The following is a 22,505-nucleotide window of genomic DNA, read 5'->3' on the forward strand; positions in this document are numbered from 1 at the left end:
GCAACCGCGGTCTCCAACGCGACGCTTCAACGCTTCATAACGACGCCAACGCCTGCTGTGCAGGAGACGCGCTATGGCCCACATGAAAAAAAAGAAGTGTTCACTGATGTTAATGTAATAAAATACAAAATACATAAACAGATATCTCTGTGTGTGGATATGTTGTTCAGGTCTATAAACTGAACTTCAATTCAATTTAAATGTATTTCTTTTCATAAATTTGCATGAAGAAACAACATAAACAAATATAAAAGTGGGAAAATAAATCATATAAAAACATGAAAATGATCAATTAGAAAAATGCGTAATTATATTGATAATAAACACGTAAATATGTCACCCAAATCTTAATATAATAATTTTCTAGTTTCATATTTTTTTATATTAAAAATATAATATATACAATACATATATATGTATATAAGATACTTATATATAATTTGTTTGACATTAAATTAGACGTTTATTTTATAAGTAGTCCCAAATGACATATGCACTATGCACTTAAACTATGCACTATGCACTCAACGATGTAGTGTATGGATTTTAGAAGGGTAGTTGTCGGTACACGATCCGGGATACTAAACGGTTTTATAATAACCGGAAGTATATCGGTTTCCCAGACGAGCGCAAATGACGTCAATTGCACGGCACATTGCGTGTGAATAAAAACCAATGTGTACATTGTACATTTAATGTAGTTTTCGTGTGTTTTTCCCAGCATTACTTTAGTCATCATCAGAACGAAGCGTTATCACTCTGCGGGAGTTTTGCTCGAGCCGCGTCTGATAGCCCCGCCTCCCTTCCTCTACGTAAGCGAAGCTGCGACCGTCAAGTGCGTGAAGTGTCCACAGTTTCACACTTCATATTTTCGGTTGAAAAAGTGCATCATCCGGGTACTTACAGTGCACTTATTTTTTTGAGAATTTTCAACGTGAACGCACTACTCACACTATCTATACTACAAAATGGCGTAGAATAGTGCATAAGTGCGCGATTTGCGACGCGCCTATAGCCACCGGAAGCGTTTGTGATTGGTTGGTTTGGGCTTCGATTCTCTGTTTCAGAACGCGCTTTCCGTTCTATGTTGATAGATTTTGGTCTGTCCCGTTCACATCTCAACTGTTACTGAGTGTGCTGCATTGTAGCATTATGGAGATGATTGTAAGGGCGCTTACATTATTCACTTTTTCTTGTCTGATTGAAGCCAAGCAGAAAGACTTTTACACGTTTAAGCTCGTGAACAGTAGAGGGAGATTAGTCTCTCTGGAAAAATACAGAGGGTCGGTAAGTGTGCAAAGACTGAAATGACTATAACGTTAATGGTACAGGCATGAGATGCAACTAACATGCATGTAAGAAAGACTTTATTACTAATGTTGCCTCTGGTTCCCTCATGATACTTGAAGTGCATGGTGTGATTTCCTCAGTTTTAATAAAATACTAACAAACTCTCTGGAGTTGTGCATTCATTCAATGCTGTCGGTGTGTCTACGTGGCAGGCTCGATTTTACGATGCATCTCAGGCTACTTCTTTTGAGTGATTATTAAAGGAACGTATTGTTCATAACATTAATAATGCTAACTACTGCTACATTAAATAATGTTAACAGTAATGTATGTAAAGTGTAAGGCTGGTAATATCACATATAATATGCATGCCTTCATCTGTTTTTTAAACGTTATGTAGCCAACACAGTAGGCCTATTTATTGAACATGCATAAAATAAGTAGGCTTTTTATTATTATTCAAATTAACAAAAAAAAGTGAGAGAAATTCTTAAATTGTAGTCTTCTGATTGTACAATAACTGCATATTTTGCGTGTTGAGTCGCTAGATGTCGCTGTTGACTAACGCTAAAAGACTTACGTTAAAAGTTTTGCTTTGTGATTTAACATGTTTTCATGATTTGAATTTTATTATATAGACCCACTATTTGCCTGGATATGTTCTGTTAACCCATGTTCTGTTAAAGAACCCCGAGTTCTGTTAAAGAAGAACTAATAATCAGAAATTCTCTTTGCCTATCGATAATTTTGCAGTGTGAGATCACTGGCATCTCATTGGCTGATAAGGCTTCGAAGGTCCGGGTTTTATAGAAAAGGCGTGAAACTATCATTTGGGCGATTCCGTGAAAATGTCAACCTCACCACCATGAAAAAAAAAGTTTTACCAAAGGTTTTTACTATATTAACAGCACAGACATTAACATTTGGTGGTTCAAATACCCACGTGAGGTCTCTCCAAGTTTTTTAAGCATTTCTTTTATTTTTAGTGCATGATTTGTCATAGTCAGGTAAGTGCCATTATCAGGAATGTCACAACCATAACGGTTCATATTCCTCATAAATTCACAGAAATCCTACAAAGTTTGTTGTCTCGTAAAAACCTTGTCCATTTTTTGTCACATCCATAACGCTTGTTTATTTCCCTTTTTTAAAATAGAAAACTTGTGCACAGACTGATATTTTTCTGATTTTTAAACTCTATCAACAAGGGTTCAGTAAAATATTAACAAATGGTTCAGTATATTTGTAACAAATACATTCTCTGAGCGTTTTAATGTCACATCCATGATGCAAAATGTCACATCCATAATGCTGGAATTGACCATTTGTCAATAATCGTTTGATGGCCTGAGTTTAAACACACGGGCTCTATTTAAAATAAAATTGTATCTAAAATGCTGTGTTTCAATCAATGTTTGGGTAGTTTAAACCAACAATTGAGTTTGTCCATATCTTACCCCCAGCATGCGTTTGAAAAATCTTACCAGAACTACTATAATCATAACTAGTTGTACTACTATGAACATTACTATATAAAGTCATTGTGAAAACAAAAGAAAGTGAAGTGGCAAAAAGAGAGAGCTGAAATAACAGGGACTGGAGAGGGAGAATGAGGGCACCATTAGCAGTGGCACTCAAGTCTGTTTCACCTGTTAGTGACTCAGAGTGCAGCTGGAGATTCAGTCTAATGGCTTCGTTTGGCTTTTAGACCATAATTGGTCTAACATAATCTATCTATCAAAAAATGAAAGTTGTGTGTTTGTGTAGGTCTCATTGGTTGTGAATGTGGCCAGTGAGTGTGGATTCACCGATGAACACTACGGAGATCTCCAACAGCTGCAAAAAGACTTCGGGCCTTTCCATTTCAACGTGCTGGCTTTCCCCTGCAACCAGTTCGGCCAGCAGGAGCCCGGCAGCGATAAAGAGATCGACAGTTATGTGCGGCGAGTCTACGGGGTTTCCTTTCCATTATTCAGCAAGATCGCTGTGACCGGTGCAGGGGCCAATAATGCTTACAAATATCTCGTGGGTGAGTGGAACTGTATAGTTCTTCTAGGCTTGAAAACCACAGCAAGAGGTCGATGTTACTGCAACCTCAAAGAGCAAGCAAGCAAATTATATTTCTTGAGGAAGTTGATATTATAGGATATTACCTTTAAGAATCTGTTCTCTTTGAGATGTAACGTGTATGTATGTTTTGCTTATGTATATCTGTCGCATCCTTATATTACATAGCACAACAAAATATGATTAAAGAAACATTTCGTTTTCGCATTACATCTGATCTGCTGATTAATTTGCTCTCTTCTGATCACAGATGCATCAGGAAAAGAGCCAACCTGGAACTTTTGGAAATACCTCATCGACACAGATGGTAAAGTGGTGGATGCGTGGGGTCATGACGTCTCCGTGAAGGATATCCGCCCCCGCATAGCGGATATGGTTCGGAAGCTTATCATCAAGAGGAAGGTGGAGCTGTAGTGTCACATTAGTTTCCGAGAAACTCTGAAATCTGTCAACGCTCAGACCTCAGAAATCGATGTCTTTGAAGAAACAGATGCTAATTCAAGTCTGTTTAAAGCACAAAGTGTGAGATTAGTTTGGTGCAAGCTATGATTCAATGATCAGAGACTGTCGGAAGCATTTCTTAGGCTTGTTGGGTGATTTATAAAAAAAAGAAGCACTGAGGAACTCAGCAATAAAAGACCACTTTTTAGGACCACTTACTCATGTTCTGATACGCTGAATAACACACGCCCCATCTAATGGAACCATGTGAGCAACCAAACTACTTGTATTTGTCTTTTACTTGTATTTTTTGTGGCCCAGGTGAAAAGCATGCAATCTGTATGCCATTTTTTTTACATGTAAATCATACATTTGATCACTGCAATATGCACAACGTGAGGTCTGAACTGCATAAACGCATACATGATAACCAAAACCTATTTTGTCTCTTAAGGCTTAACTGTGCGGTTGTTTTTTATACACACTTAAAGCAGAACATTTGGTAAGGACGTAATCAAGGACAGATTCAAATCTTTTTATCGCTCTTGCACGGAGGTTTTAAGGACCGAACATTTTTATACATTTCATTAGTGCAAGAATGTGCCAAATAAAGAATAAAAATACAATTTTAAACTAGGGAGATGTAAGTTCTTAAAAGGGTCCTATTCTGCTCTTTGATGCAATGATGATGATAACTAAAGCAAATCAATGTAGGAGGCCACAGAAAGAATGAGCTTTAACCATCTTATGTTTTAATGATATTTCATGCTAAAATAAAACTGTCATCTGTCATCACTTTTTTACCCTTATGAGGTTCAGAATGTGTATGCAACTCAAAACCATCAAGCAAATGTGCGCAGTCACATGCAGGTACGTGACCATTTGAAATAAATTCTGAATATATTCATAACCGAGAAGCTTCATCTTATCCATATCTCATCCGTATTTATGTGTTTATCCACATGCTGTTTTTGTGTGTTTTCAAGCGTCAACGCCACTGATTGTGGTATAATGTATGCAGGATGACGCACAAAAGTGCCACACATTCATTGATTTATGAAGCACATTTCATGTTAGGCACAAACCCTGAGCACGAGCGAGGAAATACATCATGCATTCTGAATGAACAAACAAACCGCTCTGTAAACCCGCCAGACTCTAAAATCCACGATGAAAAGTGTATAAACAAAGGGAGTGTGGTAGAGATAAGGGATGAAAGAACTGATAAAAAATCAGCATGTTCATTTGCGCTGTTATGGGAACTGAGAGCTGAGAAGGTCGAAAAAACCACAGAAGAATAAAGCAGGAATAAAATCTTCCTGATCTGCAAACATGTCACGTTACTGACCTGTTGAAGTCTTGCATATTTAAAATCCATTCGGAGTTACAAAACTTCGGTATTAGAATGTAGAGCAGAATCTAATATGAATATGAATTTGCATAATCAGAAGTAGCACAATAGAAGGGAAATATATGTAATCTCACAAAGTCTGTCAATATGTCTGGGGCATATTCCCCCTGACAAAGATAAGAAATTATACTTTGCATTAAATACCTTTTTTATATTCAATCTCCACACACTTTTATTCCTTAGCTTTGAATTCAATCTGATGAATTTAATTCGTCCACCGCTTTTAATTTTGTTACTATTGGTTGTTTTGTTTTATATTATGGAGCACTTTGGTCTTTACACGCCCATACGGAAGAAAAACATGAGTGAAATCTCTTGAACATTTTACTTATTTCTCCTAGGTGTCAATAAGATTTAATAGAGAACAAATAGAGACTTGCATTAAGTCTCAACTGTGTCTCAGATATTTCTCCTGAGAAAAAGAGTTAGAAATCTTACAAATGTCTGTCATTAGAGTTCCAGAAGAGATGTCAATAATGTGTCAAACTGAGCTCAGATTTGTCAAGTCCGCAATCAAAAGTCAATATTATTAAATATCTTATTATGAACTCAAACAATTCTCATCAAATCCAGATGATTTGACCTCTACATTTATTTTACACCTGTAGAGCCTGGCATGGCCAAATAGTTGGATCTTGTGTCTGGATCATTAAAAGAAGAGCCATTATAAACCCCCACTCCCTTTGGTCCTGGTCTCTTGATGCCAACATCAAAGGACCAGAGCCAGGCCTGGCTCCAGTGGCCAGGTTGGTTCTCCCCTGAGAGCGTTGCTAACCTCGTGGTCCCTCCATGAGACATTTACGATCCCTCCCGAGCTTCAAAGCAAGCAGAGGAGGCGTGAAAGGTTCCAGGTGGGCCCTAACAGAGACACGTAAAGGAGAATAAGGATTAAACTCGTTATTTTGGTTTGTTTGTCCAGGTCTGATCGACCTGCGGCGGGCCTCCCTTGGCTGAGGGTGTCTTGTGATAAAGGGCCGAAACGCCCAATGAGGCTGAGGTGCACAACTGACCATGTGTCACACTGGCAGGAACCATACAAAGGCCATTATCAGCAGCACCTCACCAAAAGGCATCTTTCACCCAGGATAATGGATGTGATGAAAGTGGGATCGGACACATGAGATGTCTCTCTGATAAGGCAATTATAAATATGCTATGTATTTCTATAATCATTTATCCCCCAAACACAGAGGATGCCCACCCGACGAACCCAGTGAAACCTCTGACCTCCTTTCCTCTATCCATACTCTTGACTGAATGTAAAGCACTACACACCTCTTTCCTTTTTAGGATAAACGTGGGACTTAAATGAAACCGAGTCTTTGAAAGAGCAACATTTTCCTGCTTTATTAGTAAATAAACTAAATGAAGACTGTACAACAATTGAGTTCAGTTGATTTGAAACAGAACAGGTGGAATGCTGTGTCCACAGAACGACAGGTCAGTGCTTTAGATGACTGCACACGGCTCCTTTAAAACACTGTATTGTTCACCGCTGAGTCATTTGACACGTGTGTCAATGTGCCCGCGGGCGAGCGGGTCCCGGCGATGAGGGTCAGCTCATGAGAGCACAAGGTTTGGACAGCCGACTGGTGCTTGATGACACTCTTCTTTCCTTTATTGTCTCTCGTCTCCATTCCTTAGCAACAACAGTGTGCAGTAAACTCACACTTAAATAAAACACTGAGTTGTATTCTGTGTTACAGAATATTATTGACATGTTCATCATATTTTAGTTGTGGGAACGGTTTGTGGATAATAGTCGATATTTATTGACAGCTCAATTTAGTGTCAGCATACAGTATATTGGACCTTTGGTTTACCGTGGTGGAAAAGAGACCCATTAGACTGAATTTGCTTATTTTATCAATAAAACAGACTGTAATACGTGTTTAGATGTGTGCCGTAAATGTGTACAAACAAATGAAAATGTATTGCGTAATGTAACGTTAGATTTGGTTTGTTAGATGTGTATCACACCACCTCAGACATGTAACTCTGTGTTCGTCTGTTTAAAGGTGTGATCTGATTCTTCGACAGTTAGCTGCTGTTTCTCTGGGAATATATTACATCTGTGGACAGATCTGATTTTATTCTTAGTGCATATGCTGAAAGGTCTTTATCTGTTTGATATAATATCAGCTGCTGAAACCGTAGCGAATGATAGTCTTTATCAGAAATTAGTTTTTAATAGAGCCAACAGAGGTCAGATGTGTATTTTTAATATCAGCCAACAGAGATGAAGGTAAACGTGTCCTGCACATTGCTCCTGTTTTGGTTATCAATCAGAGAGAGGAGGAAAAGGGTGGAGACGGTGAAGGTGTTGGGTGGGGGAGAGAGAAAGAAAGAGAGAGGAAAATAACCCTGTTCGCCTTCATCATTCAGAACTGTCATAGACTGCGTCATATGCCTCTGAGGCCTCGGGTTCTTTTCTGAAAATAAATGATAATATTTGCAGGTAATATTCATTTTAATAGTAATAGTATTAAGCAAAAAGGAATTGAATCGATAGGGAAGCTGACTGATTAAATCTCTTAGATGGTGTGTGACCTGAATCTGCACGAGTCAACAATCTTCAGTCACATTTCGGATGGGACCGTCTTTGAACACACCATTCCCTGACCCAAACCTGTTAAACTGCAGCTCTAGCCAGGACAGGATCGTGAAATGACCTTTGGGCAACTGATAGGAATGAAGGATTTCAGTGTATAAAACGTCTAAGGAATGAACCTGACAGGGCCGGTACTGTTGCATGTGCTACACTACACCTATCAAAAAAGAGAGGAGACCTGTGATGGAGGCGCAGCCTAATGATGATGATCTCCAAACCACTACACTTAAACCACTACACTGTGCATCATGAGATAGAACTTTTGGAATACCATTTCTTTATTATACTTAAATTAAAAACAACACCAACATGCTTAGGCCCACATGCATTTTATTTTGATTCTTCATGGATAATAGGCAGGTATCAGTGTCATCTTTTACCTGCAATAAGAGATGTTAGGTCAGTAAACAATATAGAAATAGTTTCTAAATCTCCAATCTTTTTAAAACTAAATCACCAGTTTGAGGTTTGTGTTCTTCATATTGGTAAGGTCAGTGTATTGAAGTTTTGTCTTTTTTTGCATATATTCAACCTTTAAAGACTTTAAAAAGTTTATACATGGATGTGGCTCGTGCCTTTTGTAGAGAGAAATCAATAATTCACAATACATTAAAAGCAAGAAAATAGCACCAAAATCATATTTTCCTCATCTCTGTACCACTTTTCTGTGCAGACTCAGCAGATGTATGCCTTTCAGATGATGTGGACTCCTGCAACTGCTACTAAGTTTATCCAACTTTATTTTGTGGGGGGGGCACCATCGCATTGCAATTAACCACTACAAAAGAGAATTTATAAAAAAAAAACTAAAAGTTAATTTATCAGTTATACAACTTCAGTTTACAACTGCTTTAAAATTTAATAAATATCTCTGAAAGTAATCTGTCTGTGCATCGTTTGAAGAGTTAATAAGGTTTAAAATGTTGTCATAATCTTCATGCAGCGGTAAAATAATATGGACGTAACTACTGTACGTCTTTTGACGTAACAACCAGCCAATAGCAGCCCTGCTCATCACTGGTTCTTCTATCGATATATGCTGCCTTTTCAAACAGCGTCCAATGATCCCAGACAATTTAATCCAGATAATCATCAACAACAGGTGTTTTCGAAGAACCGAATTATCCAGATCATGATTAGCGGGATTAGGTCATCTCGGATATTTCGTTTGATCTTGGATGTAGTAAGCCACGTACGAAGAACGGGCCCCTGAGGGGGCATTAAAAGCAAACACTGCAAATATTAAAAAAGCAAATATGTCCTTCGGACATCACGTTTGCCCACTATTGTATGTACACTAGATAGCACACATGGACTAAAAGCCACAAATCTTCTTTACTCATTAAAAGAAACCACAGTTCTACATTCAAAGCAAAAATGTGTTTAACATTTAACATCAGGTGTAACATTTGGAAAAACAGCTTTTAACAAGTCTGGTGCCAAACGTGTCAACAAAGCAACACTTCAAACACATCAAGAAATGCAGTACAATTAAAACATCTTTGTAAGTCTGGAGTCCTGCTGAAGTTGAACTTGAGCTCAAAGCTGAATTAAAGGCATTAGAACAGGGAGAGGACACATGCTGGTGTAATGAGCTTCGTCAACTCTTTTTGATGGCCACAGCAAGAACCTGAAACACTTTTCATCTGGTTCATTTCAGTTCCGCTGTTGAGAAAGCACTTCACATGAGTTTGAGTCAAGGGTAACAAAGCTCCAACGCGGCGTTATTACCTCCTGAAGTTCAGATACTGATAGAACGCCTCTCAAAGAGTCTCACAAAGTTTGTTTCTAGGAAACAAGAGTTTCTTTTTTTGGTTTAAAATGAGTTTAAAGGCAAGTCATTGAGGCAGTTCACCGATATCATTTACTTTGTCCGACAGCACTTGTTGGAATACACCACATCTTCCAGGTTTAAACATCTGATCACTGGATAAAACAGGTGACTTACGGGTAATGTCCTCTTTGTATGGGCAGCTCTTGTATTTATGAAGGACCCTCTACGTTGATGGTGGTGACCGTGGCCATGAAGCAGCGCTGGAACAGACGGTCTGGGTCGGGTGGCTGGTTGTCACAGTCCAGTTTACCGCCCAGGAAATGCTTGCGGAAACCCTGCGGTCCTGATGGTGCACTAGGGTGACTCGGGCCCTCCTGAGGACTGGGACTAGAACCTAGAAATGAAAAACACATACTGTAGCAACTAAGGTCCAATAGAAAACTACGAATATGCATTTTGCATTCATGAGAGATTGAAGATTTACTGATTTCATTAACAATTTTACTCAAGTAATGATTCTAACTGTATTATACAATACACGTCACGTACACAATTCTTTCATTATTATTAAAGGGATGGTGCAACAAAAAAATGAAAATTCATTATGTACTCGTGACTTTCTTCTGCAGAACCGAAAGATGATATTTTGAAGAATTTTGAGAACCAAACGACATTGATCCCCACTGACTTCTAGTTGTGTGGACAGTGCGCAAAACCACTGAAACATTTCTCAAAATATCTTCTTTTGTTTTCCACAGAAGAACGATTCATACAGATTTCGAAAGGCACAAGGATGAATACAGTGAAAATTATTCTTATACACACCAATATAAGCACCAAACCCTTAGTCGGCTGAGATTTTAATGGAAGTACGTCATCACCCTGCCTGCATATACAGTAATCTATACAGCATCATTTAAAACACTGCAAGTTTTAGCCCAGCCAACAGGGCCATGTTCGAATGGTTTAATTCATTTGTAAGGATATCGTCAAAAACGCAAAGCAACACTTTGGATGGGAGACTGTGATTCATATTTTGAATTGTAATACTGTTGGATTAAAAAGTCATTTCAAAACTAATGAGCGACACCTGCTGTTCCTGGCTGCATTTACAACCACGTGAAGCTTATTTCGCGTCTTAAAAAAAAAAAAAGAGCGCTTCATACACAGATCTTAAGTCAAGACGGACTGCTCCTGTGAGGGACTCTGTACAGTTTTTAAAAGACGAACTTTAAAATGTGGACCGCTTATCTCAAACAAATAGATAACAATCATGAAACTAATGTGCTAATAGTTTAAAAAGAGAGTTCAAATAGATTTATGAAATCATCAGTGAACTGTATGGTCTGTGCACTGTGCGTAAACTGGATTTACAAGGATTCTTGTGTTTTACCAACTTGTTGTCAAAAATCTTTTGGAATATATCACATCATGTAATGTGCAATAAGGAAAACGTATAATGTTTAAAAATGTAAAAAGGCAGCTTTTGCACATGATCTTTTGTATAACGTTTATCAGATTAATGGCCAGCCGACGATACAGCAGCTTTATGATATGTGCATGTGGCCCGTGTAACGCTTTGCAGTTCGCTTTTAAATGCAAAAGAATGATGATTTACTGTCATAACAACTGAATCAATAAAATTGCTAAATATCCGTCATCAAGTATTAAAATCATCATCCCATTCCTCTGTAAAGTGGTGGACAGTATGTTGATGTAGTGCTGTCAATGTGTAAGTTTACATTTTGCTTTAAACGAATGACTTGAAGTACAGCAGAAACGCGTTTGTTTACATTGAACCGGAAGTTACAACCCATCATTCGCGCAAAGCGTCACGGGGCATAGGAAGCTTGTGGATAGAAAAGCCATCTAGAGAAATGCAGATGAGTTACTCATGTTTTTCGGTGAGTTACAGGGGTCTCTAATGAACTGATACACTCATTAATAATCATCTGCTCATTTTATACCTGCTGTAATTTAACATTAAGTATTTTGCTCAAGGACACAACAGTTTTTAAGAAATCCATTACCATATATAAGAGTCAAATTAGGGCATGTTATAAAAAAGAGCCACTACCAGAGATAATAATAACAAAATCCACTTTACTTGTGTTCATAACATCTAAATATTATCATGTGTATGTAAGCTTTTATTTCCAAGGATAAACTGAGAGTATATCAGCTAGATATTTGAGTTTATGCAACTGGAAGCCCAAATGATGCCATTTACAAAACACTGCAATAAAGGGATAATTCACTCAAAAACAGTAATTCTGTCATCATTTAGTCACTTATATGTCATTCAAAACCGGTAAATGACTCTTTCATCCGTGGAACACAAAAGAAGATATTTTGAAGAACGTTGACTTTCATTGTATGAACACAAAACCAGGTTTTCAAAATACAGGTTTTGAATGACATGAGGATGAATTTTGGGTCTCTTTGTCACACATCAGATGTTACGGTCTATACATCACATGAATGAAGCTTTCGATTTATTTCTTCTCATTGGCCAGTATATCTCGTACAGTGTAACCTTGAGGGTCATTATGTCACTTTGAAAGGGAAAATATGACAAACAAATCTTTGTGAAAAAGGAAAAGTGGCATGTATCTTATTTTGCTTGTGGGTTGGGCTGTTTTCTTGTGTAAATGCTGAAGAAACATAAGATTTGTTGCCTGAATATCTAACACAGGTATTTTATAACCCATGTTTTCCTTTTAAATCAGGCATTTGTGCAGACAGGAGAAAGGAAGACACACGAGGCTTTGAAAAAGGCAAGTAGAATAAGAAAAACAGCATCGATCTGCAGAGCCTTTATCGAAGCCCTTTTATCCGCTACACAATAAGAAAGAAAACTATAAAGTGTCTGCTAAATTACACGAAGGGATATGCTCGTTTCAGAGTTTGGGAAGACGAACAATGTGTATGTTGAGGATAGTTTATAAACGTCAAAACTTTACAAATTGAAGTTTGATGATAACTGCAGACTGAGCAAAACTTACATCATCATGACGCTGGGGTGGTTGCCATGAGTGTTGCTATGCAAGTGTTGAAGCGTTCTGTGTGGTCCAATTCTTTAAAAGCGAGGGGCGAACGACACGCACAAGTAGCACTGAAAACACTGCGTCAAAGTGGTACTTGTCTTTAAAATCAATGCAAATGCTTTCAGTTTGAATAGAAAAACAGGTCAATAATGAAGTGATCTGAAACTATCTCAAAGAAAAAGTCATTTTGTTTAACCCAATCTCTCTACCTTACAACAGCATGCTACATAAACATTTCAAAAGCATCTGAATCTGTTCAGCGCTTTTTGCCTGGCTTTAAGGCTTTCATAAACTTGTGAACCGAGATCTTCTGAGAGCCTGTCGACTGGTAACGAACCGTCTAATACCAGCGTGTGTGTTTTTAATGTCGCTCTCTCATTCTCTCTCTCCCTCTCATATCTGAGTAGTTATTATAAGAACACACTTCATTTTGATGAGTGGTGAAACAAATTAGTTTTTTTTGCATGTTAAAGTGTTAACAGAAGCAATAATTACACTTCAGGTCTCTGGACAATGTCACAGCTCAGCATAAAGAGCTTGATATGCCACTTTAACTGTGATTCAACACATCACCTTCATAAGGTACATACAGTGCTAAAAAGATTATTAGACCACCTGTTGTAATAAAGGGAAAGTTATAATAAAGAGACTTTTTTTAGGTATCTATCAAAAAGTGTAATTGTCATTTATAAGCCAAATAACAAACTGAAACAACTAAATAATCTTTACTAATGTTTTTATAGCCAAACTGTGTCGGCACATTCAACTTCTCTCAGAAGTCAGAAATGAATCAAGCGTGACATTTGAACCTTTTCAATCCAGTGTGTGAAATTTAGCGGCATCTAGCGGTGAGGTTGTGAAATGCAACCAACGGCTCACTCCACCCCTACCTTTGGAAGCACTACAGTGACTGACACAGCACTAAGACGTCGTCACATTTTCGCTGCTTTGCCGAAATGCGTTCTGTAAAGCAGTTTGTCCATTTAGGGCTATGATAGAAACAACATGGCGAATCCCATGTAAGGGGACCCGCGGTGTATGTAGATAAAAATAGCTCATTCAAAGGTAATAAAAACATAACATTTCATTATGTAAGGTCTTATAAACCTCTGAAGACATAGTTATGTATATAACATTGCATTTCTGTCAATGGATCCTCCAAAAAAATACACATTGGACCTTTGCATTAAAATCCATATGGCTAAAAATGAAAACACTTAGGGTGTAAAAACACAACCCCCTAGCCAAGCAGCAATTTTCTCATATTTAAAGGCTTTTAGTACTAAAAAAGGTGCATTACTATGCAGTGGAATGGCGCCATAACAGCCTCTATAGTCTCATTTCCTGCATTCCAATGAAGGTTGTAGGCTTTCCATCTAGTGTCTTTGGCAGTGGTGTAAAGTATTGGAGTAAATGTACTTAGTTACTTTACTTAAGTATCTTTTTGGCTACTTTGTAGTTGTACTGAGTATTAAAGATATTAGCAACTTTTACTCTCTACTTGACTACATTTTTGAACAAGTATATGTACTCTTTACTCCACTACATTTGTAATGACTAATGCAATTACACATTACATTTTGCATGCCACGTATCTTATAATTAATATTGCCATTCACAGGGCATTGAAGGTACTTCAATCTTGTGGATTTTGCCATAACTTACAAAAACTTGTCAACATGGCTTCTTTATATGAATATGAGTGCAGTATCAGGTAGATGTCAATCGCTGGCGGTTTATACATGGTTAGCCCTTACCCACTATTTCTACAGTAATATATTGGCAACACTTTTGCCAGCTAGTTACTGTAGGTCACACATCTACAAAAGCTCTTGTTTTTAAAACTAACTCTTCCTAAATGTGCTCTAAACATGTTTGCTCAAAATTTGACCATATGGTGGGACTATTGCCATGAAGTGATGTAAACCAGTAAAAAGAATGTATAGTATTTCAATTTTCAAAAGTGCTCTCACACTATATAGACAAAATATTAACCTATAGAATGAGTCGGACACAGAGAAATGAACAATTCACATATGAATCTCAACAATGGTGACAATCAACTGAACAGCTTCATGCTGCAATGCATGCTGGGTACATAGTACAAAACTCATTCATGATTGTTTGTCACCATTGATGAGGTTTGTATGTCAAGTGTCTAACTGTGTCTCAATTGCAAAGAAAGATTTTCTGACAGAGATCTTTCCATTATAACATGTAATCACTTTACCAAACATATCTTAATAAATCTTAAATGCTATATTATTATTATTTAATGATTGAATTCTTTCAGATGTATCTTCAGTTACTAAGCAAACATAAAGTTGCGGTTCCTGTAAAGTCCCTTTCAGTGTTATTGTATAAGTGTACATTTTAAAGCTACAAGAAAGTCAAAGAGTCCAACCAAAGCAAACACTGATCGCCATAATGGTGACTTAAAACATAATTGAACCACTATGAACTAGAGTTAAATCTCAATAAGATCTTACACAGATGACAGAAATAAAGTGAAAGTGGTGTCTGTAATATGTGAAGATGTTATTGATGTTTGTGTTTAATTCTCCTCTGGTGAAATCTTGACAGATTTATTGTGTTCATCTGTTATTTACACTTGTTCATCTAAGACTGTGTGACTTAAGTGCGTTAATAGATTCTTTAATAATGTATCTTCAAACAGCCATTGCAGTAGTTTACTGTAAAACACCTACAGTAACTAGCTGGCAACAGTGTTGCCAATGTATTACTGTAGAAATGGCAGGTAAGGGCTAACAGTGTATGTGAAATGAGGACATGACTGCAGCTGGCCATGAGGCCCAAACCAGCATGTCCAGTGCAAAAAGGCTTTGACTTTTTAATTCTACTTAACATTATTTTATTTATCTGTTATATTGAAGAGACCTTTTTGAAGGACTTTGGTTTACTTATGAGCACTTGAGCTTAAATGAGACTTAGGGTGTTTGTAATGACGTAGGTTATGGTGTCGACCATGATTTGTTGCAATTTTGAGGTGTTCAGTCTTATTATGATTTAAGAAAATAAATGCGATTGCTCACCTCACAAATCAACTGTTTCTAGTTTTTCACTGATGTGTCTCTTAAGTGTTGAGGACTAGTGCTGCTTTGAGCCTACATTCAGTATGAGTAAAATACTCAAGTACTGTTAAAATCAGATACTCAAAGACTTTTACTCAAGTCGTTTTGGAATTGGTGACTTGTAACTTGTAATGGAGTAATTTTCACTGCAAGGTATCTGTACTTTTACTTAAGTATGGTTTTCAGGTACTCTTTACACCTCTGGTCTTTGGTAACGCGGATTTGACGCCATTGACAGACGACTGCCAGATACGGCCTCGTGTCACTGTTTAAAATGACAATTTTCTCACGATTTACAAATAGTTGGAAACATTTGAGATATTGCAAGTACTCAAATAAACAAAATACTGTATATAACACTGGCCTAGTGGTTTTTAGATATTTAACTGCAAAAAAGTTAAGGTAAATGCCGGTTCTCTGTTTACCTTTGCAGTCAATATCTTTGCAGTCACAAATAGTGACAAGAGCTTTATTGAGCACCTTTATGCTTTAATAAAGACAAAGAATCAACTGACAGAGACAAAATCGCCAACCTCTTATTGCTGAAAGGTCTTTTAACTGCTGTTAATAATGCCTATGCTGTGTGCCATTTGTCGGTTTATTTTATAAACTTTAATAAAAACATCGGTCCGCACATCCATCATGAACCTTGCGTGATGCCAATAGCTTTACTCCAACAAATGAATGCCCTTGCTGAACTCGTGATATTTGATGTGAGACTCTCGCCGGTCTGAAAACATTTCTTGCACATAAGCAATCGATTTGGCATTTTAGAAAGTTTGTGTTGCCACCTAAACTCCCATATCCTTCTGTATCTCCTCATGCCCACAAATATTCTGTTTGAGGAAAAAACTTCAACAATAGACGATTTCCCAGGAGACTGAGTGACAACATCAGGACCATCGCTTCCTCCAATAACAGACCGTTTACTCTTCTCTCATCCTGAAAGCATCGCCAGTGCCATTATCAACCTTTCACCGCCTCACCAAGAGACTCTGAACCTGCTGAACTCTGCTTTAGAACTGAATTTTTTCATGCGTGATTGTCCAGCTAGTCTGACAGATTTGCTCAGTAAACAGGAAAATACATGAATGCGTTTTTCCTCAAATGTACAATGCTTTAGGAAAAGTGTCACCTAATAATAAAAAAAGATGTAGTTGTGTATTTGTGTGACTCATACTTGGAGCTCGCAGAGGCAGTCCGTTGTCCAGTCCTCTGGGTTTAGTGGCAATGAACAGATAGCAAAGCACACAGAGAGTTATGATGAATGCTAGGAGCACCACCGCCGCGATAGACAGACCCACCAGAGCCCCCAAACTGCAAAGAGAGAGAGAAACGAATAAAAGTTTTATTGCGTACAGGATGAGTAGCATTTAGATATTCTTAAAGCTGAGAATATATAATAATAATGATTTGAGCTGTCAAGTTAGAATTTGCAGGAAAACATGTTTTTAACCCGCTTGAAATGAGTGTGTATTTTAGTACCCTGCAATTTTTTGTTTCAAACAAAGATGGCGATAGAGAGGAAAAAGAAGAAAACGTCTTATTTGAGGTCACCATCATTGAAATGAGCGTCTTACTTAAAATACTGCAAATGCTCCTTTTCTGAATAACTGAAGCATGTTGAAGAGAAAAGTGTTTTTACTGAACATTTCATTGCAGAGAATAGCAGCAGAACTCTGTGTTCCATGGAAGCAATAAATTCATGCAGGTTTGAAATCGATAAATGATGTTGATGCGTGTGTGAAGAAGAGCTTTAAAAAGACAATTAGAAATAAAAGCAAAGGTAGAAAATAAGAACGAGAGAAACAGAGTGGTGAACAAAATAAAACCGTAAAATAAATAATACTATGTATTACATAGCAAAGCGTTTGCATTCATGTGCAAAACACAAATGTAATTCAGGTTATTTCTAAAGGAAAAAAAAAACATTTTAGCAATAAACACAAAGTAAAAAACAGTATTAGGGATGCACCGATACCATTTTTTAAAGACCGAGTACGAGTACCAATACTTTTTTTCTGGTACTCGCCGATACCGATACCTATAACCGATGCCTGTATAATGTACAATTATGTTAATAAACCAGTATCTTACTGGTACATTTTTTTTCTTTTGTTTTTAGGTCAACTTAAATTTAAGTACTATTTTTAAATTAAGTTCAATTTTTTTATGATAAGTAGCACAATTTTATTAGCACATTTACTTCAGTTTGCTAAAGTAAACAATATACTCTGTGGTTGAATTATAAAAAATTCAAGGGGGGTGGTGTGGTAAAATGTGAGTGTATTATAACTTGTTCAAGTCAACCGGACTTTTATTTTGACGGATCGCCGCAAATGGTGTTTGTTATGTGTTCGTGTCCTCGTGCAGTGAAACGCTGGCTCTGAAAGCTTCACAAACACAATGCGTTCAGGTTCAGTACACACAACCGCACCACTATTTCACACACAGTCACGCAAAACAAGCAGAATACATATTTAAACAGTATCTGAATATTTCGTTAGCTGTTAGCGGTTCCGCGCTAATTTCTTGTTAGGAAATAATACATTTGCCAGATTCCGTGTCATTCCGTGTTGTACAGCAAATTCTGTTTTTATGCCTGGATTCCTCGATTCCGTCCGCGTTTTCCGCATTGCGGAAATCATAGGGCTCTATGTATGTCACGTGAGGTATCGGTCTTTGGTATCGGTGTGTCATTACGAGTAGGAGTACATGAGCTTGGTATCGGGCCGATACCCTGGTATCGGTGCATCCCTAAACAGTATAGAAATACAATTTGTATATGTGTATTAGCAATAGCTGTTTAAACAGTTGTCTGTACACTGAAAAAAGGTTTTCATTGAAACAACTTAAAACATTTAGGGTAAGGATTCACATCTATATTTTATAAGTTGATCCAATGAAAAATAAATAACTTGCTCTAAATAGTATTTTCTATGTCTATCAAAACTATTTCATACAACTTATCACAAATTATATATTTCTTGTTGAAGTAAGTCAATTAATTTAAATTCTATTTTTGATGCAAACAAAAAGATATAGATTTAATCAAAACAAAAATTCTTATTTAAGAAATAATATTTATAATTATTTGTTTTCTCAAATCAAATAGATATAGATTTAATCAAACAATTGTTTCTCATTTAAGAAATATGTATTAGTAATTATTTGCTTTATCCAAACAAATATATATAGATCTAAATAAACAATTATTTATCATTAAAAAATACAAGTTAATAGAAATTATTTGTTTTAAACAAAAGGATATGGATTTAATAAAACATGATTGCATTAAGGAACATTAATATTTAATCCTATCCAAAATCTAATAAAAAAGACACCAATAATTTTCATTACATCAATATTTATTAACTTATACATTACTTCCATACATCCACAATTTCTGTACTCAAGTATCAGATTTTTTACTTCTAAGAGCTGGCAAACATTGACCTTAGAAAACAACATCCTTTATTGTCCCTCAAGTATGATGCTAATGTCTTTGGATACTGCTTGTGCATCTCTGATGACGAATATTGCCATGGTTTCCTGCTGAAGAATTTGTTCAGCCTCTTCCTAGACACCAGGAAAAGAATTTAGAAAGGAGAAAAAAAGCCCACTCAAGCTCAGTGACTCAATTATGTTTTAAAGCTTAATCTTATATCACTTTCCTTACAAAAGTACGAAAGCAATTTTAACTATTTAATAAGATTTAAAATAGCATTTTAGTAAAACAAATTTTGTAATTTACTTTATAATGATTAGTTTAAACATGTCATAACTACTAAACATGTCCATTGAAAACGATGGTTAATTTTGGATGAAAGCAACATGGCTTCAGTTCGGACATTTCCCGTGTTTATCCGGAAGTTATAAAAATGATGCACATTCAAAAACGTTGTATAAGGTGCACAAATCGCTTCTCATAATAGGGTTTATGTACTGATGTTAGTCAGTTTATTTACGACAGTGGGGGCTAATAATGACAGCAGTGGACAAACGGTGGTGTTTTCAAGAAATAAAACTGTAATAAAGTTTTAGCGATCTTACCTGAGCCACCACATGTATCCATACTCGTATGGGAAGAAGCTGTTGGGATCGTCGCAGCAGTATTTGACGTCATTGAACCCGCAGCAGAAGATCGCGCGCTCGTCGCCCTCAGGTTTGGGGCACGTGAAGGCGCTGACAAACACGTTCTCCGCGTTATAATAGTTCTCGCAATCCGCACTCATGCTGCCGGGAATTCGAACCTTGAACCTGCCACTTGTTAAAAAACGCTACATCAGACTGTTGTGTGTGACTCCATCGGGAACGACTGGTGCGAGACTCATCTGAGGCGACTGAAAAGAAGACGCGCGATCATCTGCACGCGAAACACTGCAAGCATCCTTTACGACCTCTCTCTCTCTCTCTCTCTCTCTCTCTCTCTCTCTCTCTCTCTCTCTCGATCGAAAGGACTACACACAATGCAAGATTTAGAGACAGACAGAATTAATTTTCTGATCTATTAAAGGGAAATGACAACAAACACAGTGTGTTGAATACATTACTACATCACAAAATATAGAGCACTGCACTGTTTTCTATATATTTTTGCTTAAATCTTTCTTAAAGATTGTTGAAACAACCTAACCACAGAACTTTCTTAAAAACTGTAAACTGCTGGTGCACAACGGAGCAAAGAGACAAATATTTTTTATACAAGATACTTGATAAATAAAAACTGTACTGTAAACTATTTGGGATTTTCAAAGTGCAGTTCAGTGATTTTTTTTTCTCCAGCTTCAGCGTCTACAAAAGTGATGTATGTATTTTTCTCTGCAGTTTTTCACATTTTAGAATCATTTTAGAAGATTGATGGCGTGGAGTGTCACTACATATGCTGTAGGAGTTGCGAGCGGCAGATGTGTTTTGTCACTACAGACCGGCCGTAAAGCATCCGGATGATCACCTGAAGCCCACGTTCACGTCAAGATGCAACGTTGCCACGGTAACACGGCAGCATCCATGCGGCGAGGGTCCACAGTGCCGTCCAGAGGAAAATGAGCAGAGGTAGTTGAACAGTCACATTAGAAAAGCAGGCTGAATGAATGTGTGCTGGTTCTTTTTACCTGAGAACCTGTTTGAGTTGTGAGACTGACACATAGACTCTGACCCATTTAATGAGCCTGTTGAGCTTTGGTCCTGTGTGCTCAGTGGAGAGATTAAAAAAAGGATGTGGTTCAGCGAGGACATGGCAGGGCTGGGGCAGGGTGGCAGAGGAGCAAGGCTAGTTAACAGCAAAATAAAACAAGAAATGTTTGCCTGAGAAGGGTCAGAGCGAGAAAAAGACCATTAAGCCCGAGTATGAGAACAGCGGGTAAGGGCGGTTGATTGAAATGATTGAAGTTGAGTGATGTTGGTGTCGGCGTGACCTTGTGGTCAACCACTGTATATGTTGAGTGTTTTTTTTCCTCTTGATGGAAAATCCACGTTGCACACAATCAGCATGGAACGCAGCTTTCAGACATGCCATTTATTTTTTGCACGTAAAACCTATGCAGTGTGCAGATGTATTCCTGCAGAAATCCTGATTCATTTGTAAGTTTTTACAAAAGTTCATACTTGTTTCAAATTTAATTTGTATTTTATTAATTGGTTAAAGAATGAACAAACATCAGTTGCCGAGCAATTCACATTGGCAAGTTTATAATACATATGTACAAACTGAGCTGTCAGATATGCGGGATAGTCATGATTTACTCTCCCTTATGTCATTTCAAACCTGTCTGACTTTCTTTCTTCTGCAGAACACAAAAGAAGATATTTTGAAGAATGTTGATAACCAAACAACACTGGATGCCATTGACTTCCATTGTATGAAGAGAAAACCTCGGAGACATCACTCAAAATATCTTCTTTTGTGCTCCACAGAAGAAAGAGTCACATACAGGTTTTAAACGACATGAAGGTGAATAAATGATGACCTTCTTTATTTTGGGGTGAACTGTACCTTTAAGAACAGTACAGAAGTAACCTGCAATTTCATGTTTCTAACAGAGATGTGAGAAAGAGGCAACTGTTATGGATTGCAGTAAACAAACTTATAAATTATTTTTAGCCCATGAGTCTTAAAGGAGTCATTCGCCGGAAGTACGTGTTTTTCTTTGTCTTTGGTGTGTTATAAGTTGCCCATGCATGTATTAGACACGTGAAATTGCAAAAATTTAAGTGTCGGAACAAAAGATGTATTTTATCTAGAAGCGAATGCTCACCCAGACCTGCCTGAAACGCCTCGTGTAACCACACCCCCACAACTTGACGTCAGCTCGTGGAGTGATTTGACTAAAACCGCCCAAATGTATACACAAGTGAGGTGGGCGTACCTGTCAGTACAATTGCTTTGGAACCTGATGTTCCAAATATGGTAAGAGGCGTTACATTTCCCTCACACAATTGCAGTATTCCACCAATCACTACACAGTAGTGAACTGGCCAATCATAGCACACCTCGCTTTTCAGAGCCATGAGCTTTGTAAAATATCCTCGCGTTTCAGAGAGGCGGGGCAAAGAGGAGATACAAACATGCACGGTATGTGGAAAATACAGTGTTTTTTAACCTTAAATCATGTATACACATTGTTGTCACGGTCCTGCCTTCCTGGTTCTGTATTTCTAGTCATGTGGCAGGATCGGGACGGAGCCCTTAGGTTATATGTGGGAAAGCCATGAGATGTTTTTGACATCTCATGTGTTTTCTCGTGTCTCGTCATTGGCCCCGCCCCTCTCG

General features: G+C 37.5%; 2 protein-coding genes across 5 annotated transcripts; one reads left to right on the top strand and one right to left on the bottom strand.

Moving 5' to 3' along the window:
- The first annotated feature begins 1,084 nt into the window (after window positions 1-1,084).
- On the top strand, window positions 1,085-4,682 carry gpx7 (glutathione peroxidase 7). The gene is made up of 3 exons (XM_057319557.1): window positions 1,085-1,287; window positions 3,058-3,319; window positions 3,608-4,682. The coding sequence occupies exons 1-3, from the start codon at window positions 1,153-1,155 to the stop codon at window positions 3,769-3,771; spliced, it is 561 nt and encodes a 186-aa protein (XP_057175540.1). The 5' UTR covers window positions 1,085-1,152; the 3' UTR covers window positions 3,772-4,682.
- Window positions 4,683-5,964: 1,282 nt separating this feature from the next.
- LOC130545203 (protein shisa-like-2A) lies at window positions 5,965-20,124 on the bottom strand. Of its 4 annotated transcripts, none has more exons than XM_057319590.1 (4): window positions 19,787-20,124; window positions 16,914-17,050; window positions 9,769-9,988; window positions 5,965-6,067 (listed from the first exon to the last, which is right to left on the bottom strand). In XM_057319590.1, exons 1-3 carry the CDS (start codon window positions 19,966-19,968, stop codon window positions 9,804-9,806), a joined length of 504 nt encoding a protein of 167 aa, XP_057175573.1. In that variant the 5' UTR covers window positions 19,969-20,124; the 3' UTR covers window positions 5,965-6,067; window positions 9,769-9,803. The 4 variants fall into 4 exon arrangements, with proteins under 4 accessions (XP_057175573.1, XP_057175572.1, XP_057175571.1 ...); XM_057319589.1 differs by lacking the exon at window positions 5,965-6,067 and adding an exon at window positions 8,137-8,200; XM_057319588.1 differs by lacking the exon at window positions 5,965-6,067 and adding an exon at window positions 8,143-8,598.
- Between the last annotated feature and the right edge of the window lie 2,381 nt (window positions 20,125-22,505).

This window comes from Triplophysa rosa, linkage group LG21 (assembly GCF_024868665.1).
Source record: "Triplophysa rosa linkage group LG21, Trosa_1v2, whole genome shotgun sequence".
NCBI classification, from domain to species: domain Eukaryota; kingdom Metazoa; phylum Chordata; class Actinopteri; order Cypriniformes; family Nemacheilidae; genus Triplophysa; species Triplophysa rosa.